This window comes from Chrysochloris asiatica, unplaced genomic scaffold (assembly GCF_000296735.1).
Source record: "Chrysochloris asiatica unplaced genomic scaffold, ChrAsi1.0 scaffold00026, whole genome shotgun sequence".
Classification (NCBI taxonomy): domain Eukaryota; kingdom Metazoa; phylum Chordata; class Mammalia; order Afrosoricida; family Chrysochloridae; genus Chrysochloris; species Chrysochloris asiatica.
In genome coordinates, this window is record NW_006408544.1 from 19,926,413 (window position 1) to 19,944,747 (window position 18,335).

Sequence of the window (18,335 nt, forward strand, 5' to 3'; positions counted from 1 at the left end):
ACATCCTTCTGATATTCTCTGCTTTCAGCCAAGATCCATCAGACATCAGCAATGATATCTCTCGTTCCACGGCCTCTTCTGAATCCAGCTTGAGCTACTACATCCATAAGTGGAGTCTTGGTACGGTGCTGTGGGTTAATGCACCAGACTGCAAAGCCATTTGAATTGCAAGGTTCAGTGGTTCAAACTCATCAGCTGCTCTTTAGAAACCCTATACAGGGTCACTATGGGTCGGAATCAACTCGACGGCACTTAACAACAATCCATAAGTGTAGGCCAAGTTCATCAAACTGTAGCAATTTGCACTTGCTTCCTTTATCAGATTTCCTCTAGTCGAGTTCTGATCATCAAGCCATTAAAACTAGGTCAATGGGGTACTACCTGCAAGCTTGAGCATTCTTGTGCATCTCCCCCTATTTTTTATCAGCTGGACACCTCACCCTCCGTTCTAGCTTCACCTCAGTGAAGGTCAGTGTCCATGGGCCCAGGAGTTCCCAAGTTTCCCCAAACTTCAGACCAAACAGCCCTTCCTCTTCTCTCTCTCATCTCAAGGTTGACAGGAGTCTATGGAATGTCCTCCCATCTTCTTTTGATACTTTCTGTATCATTCGATATTTTGCCCATAGAATCCTTCAAATTACAAGTCGAGGCTTGACTATTTTCTTCAGTTCTTTCAGCTTGAGAAATGCAGAACATGGTGTTTCCTTTTGGTTTTCTAACTCCAGGTCTTTGCACATTTTATTATAATACTGGACTTCACCTTCTCAAGCTGACCTTTGAAATTTTTTGTTCAGCTCTTTACTTCATTTTTTCCCTTTGCTTTAGCATCTCTGTGCTGGAGAGCAAGTTTCAGAGTCTCTTCTGACATTCATTTTGGTTTTATTTTTTTCCTTTTTTTAAATCTTCTTAATGACCTTCTGCTTCTTTCTGTATGATGCTCTAGATTTCATTCTACAATTCTTCCAGACTTCTGTCAATAGTATCTAACGCATCAATTCTGTTCTTCAGATGATCTCTAAATTCAGATGCGATATGATTAAGGTCATACGTTAACTCTTGTGGACTTGTTTTAATTTTCTTCAGCTTCAGTGCCAACTTGCGTATCAGCAATTGATGGTCTGTTCCACAGCTGGCCTTTGGCAATGTTTTGCCCGATAATATGGATCTTTTCTACCATCTCTTTCCATAGATGTAATCAATTTGATCCAACTGGTGAGGTTCATGTGTATAGTCATCTTTTATGTTGTTTAAAAAAGGTATTTGCAATGAAGAAATCATGGGTCTTACAAAATTCTACAATGTGATATTCAGCATCATTTATATCATTAAGGTCATATTTTCCAACTACAGATTCTCCTTCTTTGTTTCCAACATTTGCATTCTAATCACCAGTAATTATCAATATATCTTAATTGCATGCTTGATCCATTTCACATTGAAGAAGTTGGTAGAATTCTTCATTTCATCATCACTGGCTTTAGTGGTTGGCCTGTAAATTTGAGTAATTGTGGTATTAACTGATCTTTCTCATAGGTGTATGGATATTATCTGATCACAGACAGCATTGTTTTCAGATAGATCTTGAAATCCAGCATGTTTTCAAGATTCATCCATGGTATATGTGTTGTTGTTGTTGTTAAGTGCTGTAGATTCCGACCCATAGCGACCCTGTATAGGGTTTCCGAGGAGCAGCTGGTAAGTTTGAACTGCTGACCTTGCAGTTCAAATGGCTTTGCAGTCTGGCGCTTTAACCCACAGCACCTCACCAGGACTCTATGGTGTATGTAACATGTATCAATTAGCACTTCATTCCTTTTCATGATATAATATTATCTTACAAAGAATCCTGGTATGGCACTGCAGGATAAGTGCTGGACCTTACGGTTGGTTTGAACTGCAAGGTTGGGGGTTCAAACTCACCATCTGTTCCTTGGAAACCCTTTACAGGGTCACTATAAGTAGGAACCAATTTGAAGGCACTTAACAACAATTCTGTCACACTGTGTTTATTCACTCATCTGCTAATGGACACAGGTTGCTTCCCTAGCCCCTAGTTCTGAAGAGTCAGGCCAAGCCGTCTCTCAGCCTCCACTTTTCAGTCTGAGAGGCAGCATCTTTAAGTGACATGTTGTTACCTCTGCCTGGACACTCTCCTCATGCATCATGTCTGGGCTTTACAGATGAGCTCCGCCAGAGGTCCTCTTTGAACCTTCACCTTCTGTTCTCTATCATATACCTATTGGTTTCTAGGAAGTATATATTCATTACACATGTATTTACTGAGGCTGGGGCCCGTCTAAGTGGTGGGATACAGCTGTAAAGAAACAGTTTATATTTGAGTGGGCAAGGAAGTAATTAAACAAGATGAACATTGAAACCATATTGTATGTCAGTGTTGAAGGCTAAAGAGAAAAATTCTCAGGGAGAAGGTGTGGTACATTGCAATTTACTTATTTACTTTGTTTACATTCTACATGCATCTTCCAACGAAATGGAACCTCTATATCCACATGTAAGGAGCTCTGGTAGCGTAGTGGTTACGAATCGGGCTGCAAACCTTAAGGTCAGCGGTTCGAAACTACCAGCCGCTCCGCGGGAGAAAGATGAGGCTTTCTACTCCCGTAAAGATTTACACCCCTTGGAAACCCTGTACTGGGTCGCTATGGGTCGGAACCGACTCGATGGCACTTAACAACAACAACAACATATCCACATGTATTATTTTTTTGTACAAATGCATACCCGAGCCTGACACAGTGGGCATTTGAAGAAATAAATCAGCATTTATTTCTGATTTATGCTGATCAAGGAGCAAAGATACACTGTCGTGGCTCTAGCCAAGCTTCTAGGAAGCAGAAAGGGAAATCCTGAGGAAAAGGGTGAAAAGTAACTCACTTTCGGCACTGGGGGAAGGGGGACAAGGGTGCAGTCAGGGCTGGTGTAGGGAAACCACTCTTAGGTCTAGGGAAAGGATAGCGACGGAAGCGTCCGCTGCAGGGCGAAATGAGTGTCGAAACAACTTTATTGAGCACTCACTACCAGCCCAAATTTGTGGGAAATGCACTAGTTTAGGAAATCCCAGCCCGTAACTTTCAAACTCTGGTAGCTTAGTGGTTACGAATCGGGCTGCCAACCTCAAGCTCAGCACTTCGAAATTACCAGCGGTTCTGCGGGAGAGAGATGAAGCGTTCTGCGCCGGTAAAGATTTACAGCCTCGGAAACCCTGTGCAGGGTCACTATGAGTCGGAACCGACTCCACGGTACTTACCAACAACTTTCTAACTCAGCAGCCGCTCCTTGGAAACCCTATACAGCGTCGCTTTGAGTAAGAACCAACTGCAGTTAACAACAAATGCTACAGCGAGAGACACTGGCTCAGAGAGGAAAGTGCCTTGCCCAGGTTCAAACTGCTTGTAAACAATCAAGGAGGTTCTAAACTCAGATTTTAAACTCTGGTGACCGAGCCCTGACCTCCACCACTCACCTACACTTCCAAACTTCTCTGCACGTGAAGATCTTTCAGTCCTGCGGGTCTCAGGGAGGAGGGGAGCACTTAGTTGGTCCCACCCATTAAAAAAAAAAAAATCATTGAAACGGCCTGAGGAGGTGGGACAAGACCAGATGATTGGTTGAAATGGCTGCCATTCATAAATGAGAGCTTCGGCGTCCGGCCCCTTTCGTTCCCAGCAGCCCTTGAGCAGGGGAAGATGGCGGCGTCCAGGTGGGAGGCTTGAGAGGTCTGATCGCTATGGCTTTGGCCTCGGGGCCCGCGAAGCGGGCACTAGCAGGCCCCAGGCGGTTCGGTCTTGGGGGCTGCGGAGTCCCCAAACGTGGAGCTTATGAGTGGGGTGTGCGCTCCACGCGGAAGCCTGAGCCTCCTCCCCTACACAGAGTGTATGAAATCCCCGGACTGGAGCCCATCACCTACGCGGGGAAAATGCACTTCGTGCCAGGGATGGCGCGACCCGTCTTTCCGCCTTGGGACCGCGGCTGGGCGCACCCGAAGTTCCACCGCACGCCTCCGATTCACGAGCAGCCGCTGTACAAGGACCAGGCTTGCTATATTTTCCATCAGCGTAGCCGCCTCCTGGAGGGTGAGGCCCAGGCCCGGCGGGAGGGGATTAGTTCCTGCCCCCTGCCCTGACTCCGACTCTGGCCTTGGGCAAGAGTTAGAAACTCCTGGGGTCTCTTCGATTTCTTCGTCTGAGAAATGGGACTGATCATGATTCCTGTCTTGTGAGAGTTTTCAGGATTAAGTGGAATAATGGAAACGTGATGGCACACTATAGAAACCTGTGCAGGTGTGAGGGGAGAGTAGAAAATTTGAGCCTCAAAATGAAGAGATCTGGATTGTAGTTTTGGCCCTGTTTCTAACGCGTTTTGTGAGTTTGGTCAAATGGCTGAACTTTCCTGGGCCTCCATTTCTTGGGAAATGAGTGGCTTTTAAAAATGTTTTATTGTGAATTCTGTGATAGTTTACATGGGAGAACATTAGTTTTACATTCATTCTATAGTATATAGTTTCATTGCTATGGTAACAATCCACTCCATACATCATCAACCAACCAAAGGGTATACCCTGCGAGCCTGACCCCTGGTTGTCAGCACACAGCCCCTCTGGAGAAATGAGTGGTTTTGATTAGATGGTCTACATTGCCCCTTCCAGTTCTGACTGGAAGATGTTACTCTTATTTTAAGAATGGATGAAGGGAGGGTGTGATGGAAAGAAGGAGTGTTTTATCTCAAGGATTGATCCTTGTGACAGAGAGGGAAAGTGATTGGTAGCGTAGTGGTTACCAATGCACTGTGAATCTCAAAGTCAGCAGTTCGAAACTACCAGCTGCTCTGCGGGAGAAAGATGAGGTTTTCTGCTCCCGTAAAGATTTACAGCCTCGGAAACCCTGTACAGGGTCGCTATGGGTCAGAATCCACTTGACAGCACTTAACTACAACAACCTTGTCAATTATGAAACCAGGGCTGTAACTCTGGCTTCCTAGGTTAGTGTCCTTCATGTATAGGGTTTCTGAGGAGCAGCTGGTGAGTTTGAACTGCTGACCTTTAGGGTCAGACTGACTTTATGATTCAGTGCTTATTGTACAGCTTCACACCAGGACTCTTCTCTATCTAAAGCCTAGCTCACTTCCCTTTTGCAATTATTGAGACGACTCCTTATGTGGTGCTATAGGATTAGCACTGGACTGCAAACCACAAGGTTGGTGGTTCAAAACCAACAAGTGCTCCTCGGAAACCCTGTAGAGTGTTGCTGAGTGGGAACTGACTTGATAGCACTTAACAACAGCAACGCTCTTATTGAGGACAGATCAAAATGACTGAGTCCAAACCGCTAGTGCATTTGAACCACCAACCTTGCAATTAGCAGTCCAGTACCTATCCTGCAGTGCCACACCAGGACCCACATGTCAACCTACAGACCGTTTCCAGAGACTATATGGGCCCTGGTGTCTACTGGACTGCTAACCCCAAGGTCAGCAGTTCAAATCCACCACCCGTTGCTTGAAAACCCTATACAGGGCTGCTATGAGTCAAAACCAGTTGCTCAATGGGAGAAAGATGAGGCTTTCTGCTTCCATAAAGGTTTACAGCCTCAGAAACCTTATGTAGGGTCACTATGAGTCATAATCAACTTGATGGCCGTAGATTTTGTGTATGTTGTTAAATGACGTCTAGTGGGTTAACAGCGACCTTGAGTCCGTTTTTGAGTGGTGTGTGATGCGCTTGAACTGCTAACTTTGTAGTCAGCAGTCCAGTGCTTATCTTACAGTGCCATACCAGGACTGCTTATTTTGTAAATTTATTGAGAGTCTCTTGTTTCCATTTTTCATTCTCCTAAGTCAGAATACAAGAACCCCTGGTAGTGTAGTGGGTTATGTGGTGGGCTGCTAACTGCAAGATCAGCACTTCAAATCTACTAGCTATTCCATGGGAGAAAGAGGAGGCTTTCTGCTCCTATAAAGATTTATAGGCTTGGAAACCCTATTTAGGGTCGCTATGATCTGGAACCGACTCCGTGGCACATAACCACCACCAAATCAGAATACAGATAGGGCAGGTTGACTGCAGAATGGTTGAGGCAACCGGGATTTTCTATGGAGTAATAAAGAAATTAGGTGACGTGTTGGACTGCTCACCACAAGTTGGTGGTTCAAACCACCAGCCACTCCAAGGAAGAAAGATAAGGCTTATCTGTTCCATAAAGATTTATCGTCTCAGAAACCTAAGGTCGCAGTGGGTTTGGGGGTTTTTTGTTGGTGACGCAGTAGTTAAGTGCTCAACTACTAACCAAAAGGTTGGCAGTTCAAACCCACCAGCAGCTCTGAGGGAGAAAGATGTGGTAATCTGCTTCTATAAAGATTTGCAACCTTGAAAACCCTGTGGGGGCAGTTCTACTTTATCCCATAGCAACACCATAGGACAAATGCCATGAGTCCAAATGGATCTGAGGTCGGTGGGTATGGTTTTTAAAAATTAATTTGGAAAGAGATTTGGCAGGACTTGGAGACTAAGCCAGAGAATATATTCTAGGTTTGAAAAAAAGAAAATAATTAAGTCAATTGGCTACTCTCTTAAGCTGCTGAAACCCATTCCTGGAAGCTGATTGTCCCAGCTTCATACACTTCAGTGCCGTCACAAGGTGCTGTGCAGGACCTCATGAGACTTGCTTGGTACCCTTGAGTGACCCTCAGTAGGATACCACATGGATGAATATTTTAGAGTTAAGATTGCACTCATTTGACTAGGCTGGAAATGTATCCTACACTGTCACCACTTTCAGAGAGGTTCTTTAAAGACTAATAAAAGTCTGCAAGTTGTAGGGCTAATGAAGCAAATTGGAGTAATGAAGAGAGATGGGTCTTGGGGTAGAGTGGTTCAGGCTCCCATCATAGCCTGTCATTTACAGGACTGAAATGACTTGAAGTCAATTCCTTTTTTGTCACTGAATCTCATCCTCCAACCCATAACATCCCAGCTGGTACAGAGTAAGTAGAATGTGAAACCCAGGAAATGGCAGCTTGAATGATCACAGGTTACTGAGATACTAGTGAACAGTAAAATCTTAACCTTTTATCCATTTTCAAGTTGAAGGAAGAGTGACAGTGTCAAAACTAAAACTCAGGCTACCTGACTGATGGTCCAGCCTTCTAGAAGTTATATTTGTAAATATTTGTATGTTTAGTGTGGTGTTTTCTGGGCCTTACTGTGAAATGTCTCTTTGCCTTCCTTTCCTTACCATTGAGATTCTGTCTAGAGGTACTTCCCCCAAAGTGCCCTAAACACCCCCAAAAGAACAAACTGTTGCTGGCGAGTCTATTCTGACTAATGGCGACCCCACATGTTTCAGAGTGGAACTGCTCATAAACAGTTTGCCAGGCCTTTCTTCCAAAGCACCTGTGAGTGACTTCAAACTGCCAATCACTCAGTTAGTAGTTGAGCATGTAATCATTTGAGCCACCCAGGAACTCCTAGCCATATATCTATTGAGGGCAAATGGGATTTTATTTAAGCCACAGCCTGCTGAGATGAACTGAGGTGAATAAGTGATGTAGCACGTATCTCAGCTGTTTTAGCTGTAGTTTGAATTCCTCCCATGACTGGAGCTCACTGTGTGAAATAACCATTGACCAGCTCTAACTTGAAAGTCAGTCATGAAATTGGTTGAAATCTGACCCTCTGGCTTCCACTCTCAAGTTTTAGTTCTGACTCCTTAGGTTTTATAGAACAAATAGTCTCTTTGAAGGCAGCCATTCCTTAAGATATGACCCTCCAGACTTATGCACCACCCTTTCCTAGCATAGTCATCCTCTTTTTCTTTTGAACTGATTATCCTAAAGGTGTAAAGCAGGCCGTCTGGCTTACCAAGACCAAAGTAATAGAAGGCCTCCCAGAGAAAATGCTGAATCTGGTTGATGATCCAAAAAACCACATAGAGAACCAAGATGAGCGCGTTTTGAACGTGATTTCTCTTGCCCGTCTCTGGCACACCACTGAAGATATCCCCAAGAGAGAGACCTACTGGTAAGTTCCCAAATCAATATGATTTCCCACTGCTGGGTCTTGGAGTCAATCTGTTGCTTTAAGTCACCCAAATGTTTCTTTTTTTCTCCAAGCCCAGTCATTGTGGACAATCTGATACAGCTGTGCAAATCCCAAATTCTCAAGCATCCTGCTCTGGCCCAACGGATCTGTGCCCAAAACTACTCATTCTCCACCACCTGGAACCGAGGTTCGTCATCTTATACCCCAGAGAGTCGTGGTCTGTTTTCTGTCCTTGTCTACCACCAGTCACATTTAAAACCAGCCCGCTCCAGATCTGTCTTCACTTCTATACATGGTACAGATTTATAGTCTCAGACACACTTTCAATGTCATTGACTATGTATGTGACAGCCTTTTGTTGGTGTTGTTACTTTTTTTTGTTAATAGGAGCCCTAGTGGTACAGTGGTTAAACAGCCTGACTGTAGTTCGAATGCACTGTCCCACTCCATGGGAGAAACATACGGCGGTGTGTTTCTGTAAAGATTACAGATTTGAAAGCCACTTGGTCTTGTATGAGCCAGAATGAACTCAGTGACAGTGGGTTTCACTTGGTTACTTCGATAGCTTTTGAGTGCCTGCTGTGTGCGTGGGAATATCTAAATGCTGAAGATGAGGGAAAAATAACAAAGCAGATAGAGTCCCTGCCCTCACAGAGCTTACATTCTATTGCAGCAACCCTTTTATTCCCATTCATTTGTTGCCCTTCCAAATCCATTTTTTACATGGTGGCTAAAGTGATCTTTATAGAATTCAAGTCTTTTAATATCTCCTCTGCTTCATGTCCTTCACTGTTTCATAGTTGGGACCCTTTGTAGTGGCCTACCCTTTGTGATTTGGCCTCCACCGATCTTTCTAGTCTTACCTCTTATGCCACTGCCCCTTCACCCCAGCCCTAAGGTTCAGCTGTAGCCACTTGTAGATTGTTGGCATCAAACTTTCACATCATTGTGCATTTGCACCTGTTGTGTAGTCTGCCTGTTTTGTTTCTTTCATTTGACGGAATTCTGTTTGACTCAAGCCCTTTTTCTTTTGTGAATCTAGGTGGGGCTAGTTACCCTTACCTTTGCCATGGCATGTAGTACACAACCTGGCCATTATCTCATCTCTTTTCTGTCTGCCCCACTAAACTGAACTCCTGTGGCAGGGACTCTCTTAACCCCTTTTGTCTACAGAGTCTACTGGCTCCTGACTAACGGGAGAGATGAATGAATACCACAGCTCAGGTGTTTCAGGCACGGACAGGCCGAGAGCACAGGCATTCTGATTGCTGGAATCCTGGAGCAGGAAAACTGGTTCTGGAAGAATTTGGGATTTTCAGGACATTTGTTTGGTCAGGTTTTCCAGCTTGCTCTTTGAAGTGTGGACTTCCTGGCTACGAGTCAGCTTTGCAGAGGTAACTGCACCGCTAGGAAATTAGTGGAGCTCATTAATGGAGGAGTACTTATTGGCTCATCAGCAAGCATTACCTCTAATTAAACTGCCCCATTTGGAGATGTCACTGGCGGAGGGATGTGGAGGGAGTTGAATTAGAAACCACACTAAAGTGGTCTGTGGGGAGAATCTAAAACCCAAGGTTACGAGAGGTCCAGCACATTTCTTTTCCTAGCAGATTCCTATGTGAGGAAACAGGAAATGCTTTAGAAACCTACTCTTGAGGTGTGAGTATAATGTGTTTTAATAAGCAGATGAGAATTTATTCACATACTGAAGTCATACCCCTTTTTGGCATACTCAGTAAGAGAGGTCAGATAATAATGATGATTTCATTGTCCAAACCGATTTTAATTGCTCCGTAACCATCACATCATGATTCTGTTTCTAAAACTCCAAGTACCTCCTCAGGAGGCTGGCCGCTAGGAGTCATCCCGGGCACGTTTTGTTTGGGGATGTCTATGCAGGGCACCCACTGGACTGCCCGTGTTCACGACGACAAACTTGTTGATTAGTTAGATACAAGTTGGTTTCTTCATATCACTTATAGCGCCGTGTGTCAGATAGGCTTATCCAACTCAAGTGAGGCTTTCTGACTGGCCCAGTTACCTGCTGTCCTTGCAGAGGCCTTCTGGCCCTTCTCATTACTCCTCTTTCTCTGTCCCTTCTCCGCTGTGATAATGCTCATGTCGTCTGGATTTATTTCCCTAAACTCCACCATGGAGTTGCTCGTGTCTGTGCTCTGCACTTAACTAATACTTTTCTTCTCATTTCCTTGCCCCGTAAACTCTTACTCTGGTTTTTGACCAGGACCAAGGGCAGTTTTGCCTCCCAGGAAACATTTGACCATGTCTGGAGACATTTTTGACTGTTGTGACCTGGTGAGGGAGAGGTGGTGGAGTGAAGGATAGTCGTCTAGTGGATACAGGCCAGGGATGCTGCTAAATCTCCTACAGTGCACAGGGCATCCTCCTCACCAAAGAGTTATCTGCTCCAGAACGTGAATAGTGCTGAAGTTGAGAATCCCTGCTTTTATCTGTCCTTTAAAATCTCAGGCATTGCTTCCTTCAAGAAGACCCTGACCTCCATGAACAGGTCTGTTTTTACTATTTTCTGAATGTGGTTCATACTTTTTTTGTAGCCCTTAGAACAGGTCTTGGGGAGATAGTGTAGGGGGTGGATCTGAACCAACAGAGATCACCAGGCCTCAGGGTTCATTGAAAAGGGACCCTAAGGAAGAAGAGTGTATTATTTCATCCCCCTCTCAAGAATCCCAGAATTCGTGTCCTAACCCAAGGTTTTGTTTTCTGATCAGACTGACTGCTCGAAAAATGCTAAATTACTTGAGTAACTTGGAGGCTGACAGTGCTGGGCTTTGCTGAGCTAAGGCGTTAAAAGCCAAGCTAGACTAATTGTCTTTCTTTCCTTGTAGAGTCTACCATCCTTCAGGTCCGTGGGTCTAGTGGCACCCAGTTGAGTGCCAAGGATCCTCTGCCCCCCGTTGCCTCTAGAGAAGAGGTTGAGGCCACTAAGAACCATGTTCTGGAGACCTTCTATCCCATATCTCCCACTATTGATCTTCAGGAATGCCATGTTTATGATGTGAAAGATGACAGAGGTGGGTATCAGAGCCTTTGGTTGTTAGGCAGGACATAGCTGATGAGCTGTTTCCAAAGGGAAGAGCCATACTGAGTATTAACTGTGTGCTGAGGAAGAGAATGGCCACTTCACAGGCTCATGGCTAGAGAAACGGTGCTGAACTTGGATTCATTGTTGGGTGATGCAAATGGTTAAGCACTCAACTACCAGCAAAAAGTTGGCAGTTTGAAACTACCAAGATACAGGCCCGATGGTCTGTTTCCAAAAGGGCACACACAGTTTTGGAGACCCTGTGAAGCAGTCCTACTTTACATATGGGGTAGCCGCGACTCAGAGTCGGTTCCATGGTAACAAACTGATTGATTCCCGTCACCAGTGTTGTGCTGATCTGTTGTGAGGTTCCAGGCCTGCGATTTGTTACTAATATAATCTTAACTTGTACGCATGATTTGCGTTGTTTTTAATAATCATCACAAAGTTCAAGTTCTAATGTCAGTGTTGTCTGTGTTATTGAGTAAGAGAGAGGTGTAGAGTTAGAGCTAGTTCGCATGGGGCTGGCAAACATTTTCTATGAAGAGTTAGATAGTAGATATTGTAGATTTTGCAGGTCACATGTCTCTGTTGCAGGGACTTAATATATATAACGGGGGGGTCTTCAAATAAATTCATGGAAAAAAATCTCTCAATTCCATTTTTCAACAAACCTTTAAAACCTTCTTGTACATAAATAGATAGGCATGACTGTGTTTCAATAAAACTTTATAAAAACATGCAGTAGGTGGATCAGTTTTCACCTATGGGCTGAAGTTCCGAGCTCCTGAGTGTGAAGGATAAAGGCTGCCCTTCCCGGGTTCCTCGGTAGTGCCTGGCAGTGAGCTAAGGGTGAGGGCACAAGCTGATTCATTGCCTCCATTCCTCTGCATCATTATCCATTCTGCAGGATTCCGAGAGGGTTATCCTTATCCCTACCCCCATACCCTGTATTTCCTGGAGACAGCCCGTTTACGACCACACCGCCTGCAACCAGATCAGCTGCGGGCCAAGATGATCCTGTTTGCTTTTGGCAATGCCCTGGCTCAGGCCCGGCACCTCTTTGGGGTATGTACGTGGAGAAGAGCCGAAAGCTGCTCTCCGTGGTGTTGGGTTTTTTCTGCTTTACACGCATTGGTTGCTTTATGACTTCTCTGAGGAGCTCTGGGACAAGACACACATCTCCTCACCCTACAGAGAAGGAACCGTGCTTGACTTAAGACAACTCCTTTGCCGATGCCAGTAGTCCACAGGTTTCAGTGGATCCTCATTTTCCAGGTTATAGTCTTGGGGAGGCTGAGCAGCTCATCCAGCAGGAAGCCCTGAAGTCCCGGCTCCATAGTGCCATGGTTCAGGCTGCAGCATATTGCCTCTGTGCTGTGGTAACTGAGCTGGAGCACAAGCCTCCTGACCATAGGAGGAGCCGGCTCGAAGCAGTGAGATGAGCGAGACATGCTGGCTACGTCAGAAGATAGCTCAGGGACCTCGAGCGGGTAGGTAGGATGCAGGCAGAGTGGCTGTCAGAGACAGGAGTCACAGGATTCAGGGGAAGCCTGGCCTCTCAGGGAATGGCACTATGAGAGCTCCCAAGTGGACCTGGGGTACCAGATCCCTAGATTTGGAAGGGGAGCATTCTGAGAGCTGCTGGAAGGTTCACAGGTTAGCGCCCAAGACCCTCCTGGGGAAGTGAGGGAATTTCAGAGTTCTGTTTATCATTCCACTTAGTCAAGGAACTCCGTAGGACTGGGGGAAGTGTGGCCATCCAGATGGGCTAGGAAGAGTATTGGACCTTGTCTGTGTTGGGCAACTAGACATTTAATTATGATTCTCTGTACAAGTGAAGCTCTAAAATGTTGCTTTGGACTAGCAGTATCAGCATCGTTTTGGAACTAGTTAGAAATGCAAGTCCTTAGACCTGCCCCAGCTCTGCTGAGTCAGAAACCTTGAGAATGGGCCAAGCAACCAGTGTTTTAACAAGCCCTCCAGGTGATAACTGATAGAGTTGGAAAACCGCTGCTTTATTTAAGCCTTATAGCAACCCTGAATAGCAGATTCTAGTAGTTTCATTTTACAGATGAAGAAACTGAGGCCCAGCAAGGCTCGTCGTCACACTGCTAGGAGTTTAGCAGCTCCTCCATCTTTATGTGACTGTGTTTTAACAATCCTAGGAAGGCTATCTTCTTCCTGTTCTCTGACTGCATTCTTCTTGAAGGCTCAGAAAGGTTGGGTAACTTGTCCAAGATGTCACAGCTAATGAGTGGGAAGCAAAAATCAGAGCCCTGATCTCCCCAACTTCACAGTGTCTGCTGCTTCGCACTCTGGGGTCAGGAGAGGAGGCCGAGGGAGTTACATGCAGGTCCTGGGCCTGCAGGCCCACTGTAGCTATTGCCGCCAGAGCATGGGTAATGCTGTTGCCACTAATTGCCACCCAGTTGGGTAGAGGAGGAGGCCCCCACTCCCTCCAGGTACAAATTATTCCTGGGGTTGTGAAGTTGAGCAATTACGGGAAGAGCCTCTGTGTAAAAGGTAAAATTGCTGAGAAATTTATGTACTACCTGCAGTTTTATTGATCTGTAGAGGGAGATAAGAGTCAATACAGAATTCTCGGCTAACACTTAAGGTGCTTTTCTTTTTATTTATTTCTCATGTGGTTAAGAACTGGTGTTTTCTAAGGCCAACAGCCCCAATGTGGCCCACACTGAGGTCAGACCGTCGCTGTTCCTAATGTCAGGTTCAGCCCTGAAGGGGTGAATCTAGGCAGCATGATTGCATCTGGGAGGCTCTGCATCATGGGGCCTGCCTGTTGGCTCTTTGTCCAGTGAGTAGCCATCACCACGCTGAATTGTTGGGAAGTCTCCATAGAATTTATCATCCAGTGTGACACAACGGAAGTGAAAGGAAGGGCTCCTGCCAAGCGCACTGGGACAGTGTAAAGTGGAACAAGAGAGGGCCAACGTGGAGTCTGATTCTGGCCTTGCCACTTCCTCACAGACAGCCTGAAGCAGGTCATACCACCCCTCTGAGCCCCAGTGCTCTCATCTGTTAAGTGGGAACATACCTCTAGATTTAGGAGGTTAGATACAATACAGCTTTATATAAAACTGGCCCAATGCTTGGTTTACAAGAGGCCCTCAGGAAAAGGTTGCTGGCCTTATGACTGTTAACAAGTTGCAGAAATGAAAAGCGCTCATTAGAGAGGTGTTGACGGGGAGATGTTGGTGCCGAGAGCAGCTGGCTGGACACTCTGGGAACATGGTTTAATCTGAGTTGGAGTGGGACCCTGAGCCCAGGCGCGATGACTGCCTGCCAACTAGGGCACCAGGCCCCTGGAGCAAGGCGGACATGGGGAAGTGCGCGGGGTCGCATTAGCCAGTTCTGGGCTTTAAAGTTACATGTCTTTGTGACCTCAGATAAGTCACTTAACCTTGCTAGTCTCAGTCTCCTCGCCTCTCAGATGGAGTGAGAACAGAAAGAGATGTTGAGTCATCATCATCGTTGACCCTGCAGGTTAACATCTGGTAAAGCTGGTCTCACTGTTGTCCCCTTCAGGTAGCGCCATGAGTTTAAAGGATTTCCTGTCGTTAACCTAGTTCACCTTCCTGAACTATGCCGCTTGCCCAGTAATGACCTCTCAGTAGCAGGAGTTATTACTCTAACGTGCTCCAGTTGAAGAGCCAGAGACCTTGGAGCAAAGCTGGATGGGGGCGAGGGAAGGCCCGGCCCCGGACAGTGCCCTCACCTCATTCTATTGTAATTGCCCCCAAGGTGCAGACAGTGGTTACAGGGGGTGGGCATTGGTTTAAAGGCCAGAACGAATCTGTCTGTTCTACTGCTTCTCGCTCACACGGTTTCAGAGTCAGCTCACACGTTTCATTTTCTCTCAGAATGAACCTAAGGTTTTAGAGCAGCCGGTGACTGTGCAGAGTGTGGGCACGGATGGACGCCTTTTCCAGTTCCTGGTATTCCAGCTGAACACCACAGATCTGACCTGTAGCGAGGGTGTCAAGAATCTGGTCTGGCTGGACTCGGACCAGCTCCTCTACCGGCATTTTTGGTGTCGACCAGTGATCAAGAAGAAGGTGGTTGTGGTGAGTCCAGCCATCACCAGGATTAGATCGGTATTGTGACCTGTGTCACTCAGAGTGAGCCAGCGAGGGGCAGGGGCTGGATTAAAAGGGATCCTGGTGGTTTAGAGGAACCCTGGCCTGAGGAACTGCATGCCCAGGATCCCTGCCAGTGTCCCTGCCCACTTTCCTGTCCTCCTCCCCTTAGCCCCGCCCAGCTCCTCCCGTGCCCCAGGAACCCCTGCTAGGGAATCAGCTTCCAATCTAGGTAGTCGCATGCCTTTTCCTTCCTCCTCCCTACCCTACTTTTCTATTTCTTCTGGCCCTCTTCTACTTGTCTTCCCCGATGTGTCTCTTGCTCTGGGAGATCTTCCCTGATCACCACCTCCCCCACCTCCAGTCTCGGGAGGCCCCCGGTGAACTCCTCCATTCCAGCACGATCTTGCTCTGCTGTGCACTGACTATCTTTTTTGTGTTTTTCCATCCACCAAACCCAACTCCGAGTTCCTCAGAGGCTGGGTGTGTGAATACTGCACTCGTTCATTTCATTCCACCGGTGTAAGGGCCTCCCATGTCACTGTCCCTGCTGCACCCCACTGTGCATGCCAGTTAATGGGGAGAGAGACGTGCTGTGTGGTGTGATGGCAGGGAGTAGTGAGCACTGTGAAGAGACAAAGCCGGGATCCGGGTGAGAAAACAACGCAGGGGTGGTGCAGGACCTGTGAAGAGCCCTCTTCCCAGGCAGCGGCCTTCGCTGTGTCCCAATTGGTCCTGTTGCTGAGCCTTTGAACAGTGTCATCATGGCCACTGTAAGCAGCTCTCTAGCTCCCACACTCCCCCACAAGTCTGGGCCCGTCTCAGCATCCGTACTCAGTCCACACACCAGGTCTCTCACCTGCGCCTTCTCTCTATGTGTCCCTACGTCCTCTGAAGCGTTGCCCTCCGTCCAGGACTGTGACCAGGCTCTTCTCTAGGCTGGATGGCCTCTTCAGTGTTTGCACTTAGGTCCAGGCCCTTTGTGCTTTGGTCAGATGGCTTCTGCTTACTTCTCCAGCTTCATCTCCTGCCACTTCCCCTCCCTCCCACCTGGGCTCCAGCCTCACTCTGCACTTCGGTTCTTTCACACATGCTTGTGTGTCCCAGGTGTTGACTCTCCACGGTCTCCATCCTTTTTCCTTTTGCCTCCTGCTAGCTCATTAAGACCCACTCATGTGTGGTTTCATATATGGAAGTCGGTGAAGTAGTCATTTCCCCCTCTCCTTTCATAACCTTTTCCCACTGTTTGAACACTTGACTGGAAGCTCCTTGAGGGCAGGAACCAGATTCAGGTGACTCCTGGGGGTCTGGCACTGGACACTGACCCAGTACAAAGAGAGAAGATGCCTGATGTATGTTGTGGCATGAATGAAGGATTATTGCCCCAGGAATTAACAGGGCGACTGACCATGTGTTACTGGTGCTTAATATGGGAGGCGTTAGGGAACAGCGATGTCAGGTGATGATTGGCTGACAGGCAGCATGAGAACTTCCTGCCCACTTCCTGCCCGTCCCCTCAGCCCTCTCCAGTGCTAGCACTTCAGTGTGTCTCCTTGGTCCTTGAGAGAAATGATGTCAGAAAAAGAAAGTTCTTATCCAGCCACTTAGGAGTTACATAAAATAGACCTTTGTTTTAATTGGTGCTGTTAAAGCTAGTAGCAGGATTCTAATGGACTGTGTTCTTTCCAGGAACCTGTTGGGCCAGTTGGTTTCCAGGCAGAGACATTCAGAAAGTTTCTAGCTCTGTATTTGCATGGTGCTGTGTGAACAGAGGACCTTTCGGAGGACTGAGCCCCGCTGCCCACTCCACTGAAGATGCTGCATGCTGGGCAGTGCCTGGGCCCTGCCTTAGCCTCAGCCCTCATGTAGCCTGGTGGTCTCACTGAGAATAAAGAGCCTTCCTGTGCACTGGGGCGTGTGGTTGGTGTGAGGGGTTGTCAGGAGAGGGACCCGTAGTGGCTTTGTGTCCATGCTCTGTGCCACATGGACCCCATCACAGGTGCCAGCCTTAGAACCTGGCTGTCTCCTCTACTGCAGCCTACCTCTGTCCTCCTCCCCTCTGTCACTTTAGATCTCGGCTAAAATGACCTACTTTGTCTCTGAGACTACGAACAGACTATATATTTGGATACTGGAGCTCTGGTAGTGTAGTGGTTATGAATTGGGCTGCTAACTTCAAGGTCAGCAGTTCGAAACTACCAGCTGTTCCATGGGAGCTTTCTACTCCCATAAGATTTACAGCCTCAGAAACCCTGTGCAGGGTCACTATGAGTCGGAACCGACTCCATGGTACTTAACAACAAGAAGGATGGTAGCAAGGAGTCCTGGTGTGGTGCAAAGTTGGTGGTTCAAACCCACCAGCTGCTCCTCAGGGTCACTTGAATTGGAGCTGACTCGACAGCACTTAATTACAGCAACATGATGGTAGCAAAAGTCAGCAGTTCAAATCCACCAGCCATCCGTAAGAGAAAAAGGAGACTGGCTGCTCCCATAAAGATTTATAGTCTTAGAAACCATTTATAGGGTCGCAACAAGTGGAACTGACTCAGTGACATTGGGCTTTTTTTATGTGACAGTAAAAGGAACCCTGGTGGCAGCATAGTTAAGTGTTTAGCTGCTAACCAGTGGTTCGATCCCAGCAGCTGCTCTGTGGGAGGAAAGACCTGGTGATCTCCCTCAGATTCCTAACCCGCTGCCGTCAAGTTGGTTCTGACTGATGGTGACCTTTGGAGAAAAGTAGAACTACCCTGCTCTTAGCTAAGCTGTGGTTAGCTTTCCAGTGCCTAACCCATGGCATCAGTAGGTCTCCTCCTATAAAGATGACAGGAAACCCTCTGGGCAAGTGTGCTCTGTCCTCTAGGGCCACCATGGGTTGGATTCAACCGGTAGGTACAAGGTTTTGGGTTTCAGCACTTCCTGTTCATTGTCTCTGGGATTTATGCAGCCATCCTAAGACCTGTCATCCTTTTTGTATCAGTAGGGAGTCAGTGTCCTGGCATCTGGAATTTGCTCCAGGTTACACCGCAGAACCTGAATTCTGGTTGCACATTCTCATTCCACCAGGCTGGTTCCTTCCAGCACAGGTGCTTAGAGGGTGGCCCTCACTGTAGGACCAGCA

At 46.9% G+C, this 18,335-nt stretch overlaps 1 protein-coding gene across 1 annotated transcript; it reads left to right on the forward strand.

Moving 5' to 3' along the window:
- The first annotated feature begins 3,748 nt into the window (after positions 1-3,748).
- On the forward strand, positions 3,749-16,984 carry MRPL37 (mitochondrial ribosomal protein L37). Its single transcript, XM_006839799.1, has 7 exons — positions 3,749-4,094; positions 7,852-8,035; positions 8,128-8,243; positions 10,921-11,106; positions 12,028-12,185; positions 15,002-15,205; positions 16,907-16,984. The coding sequence occupies exons 1-7, from the start codon at positions 3,749-3,751 to the stop codon at positions 16,982-16,984; spliced, it is 1,272 nt and encodes a 423-aa protein (XP_006839862.1).
- The last annotated feature ends 1,351 nt before the right edge of the window (positions 16,985-18,335 follow it).

Coding starts and splice junctions, on each gene's coding strand:
- MRPL37 (XM_006839799.1), top strand. CDS start 3,749: ATGGCTTTGGCCTCGGGGCCCGCGAAGCGGGCACTAGCAGGCCCCAGG. Junction 4,095..7,851: donor GCGTAGCCGCCTCCTGGAGG/GTGAGGCCCAGG, acceptor ATTATCCTAAAG/GTGTAAAGCAGGCCGTCTGG. Junction 8,244..10,920: donor CTCCACCACCTGGAACCGAG/GTTCGTCATCTT, acceptor CTTTCCTTGTAG/AGTCTACCATCCTTCAGGTC.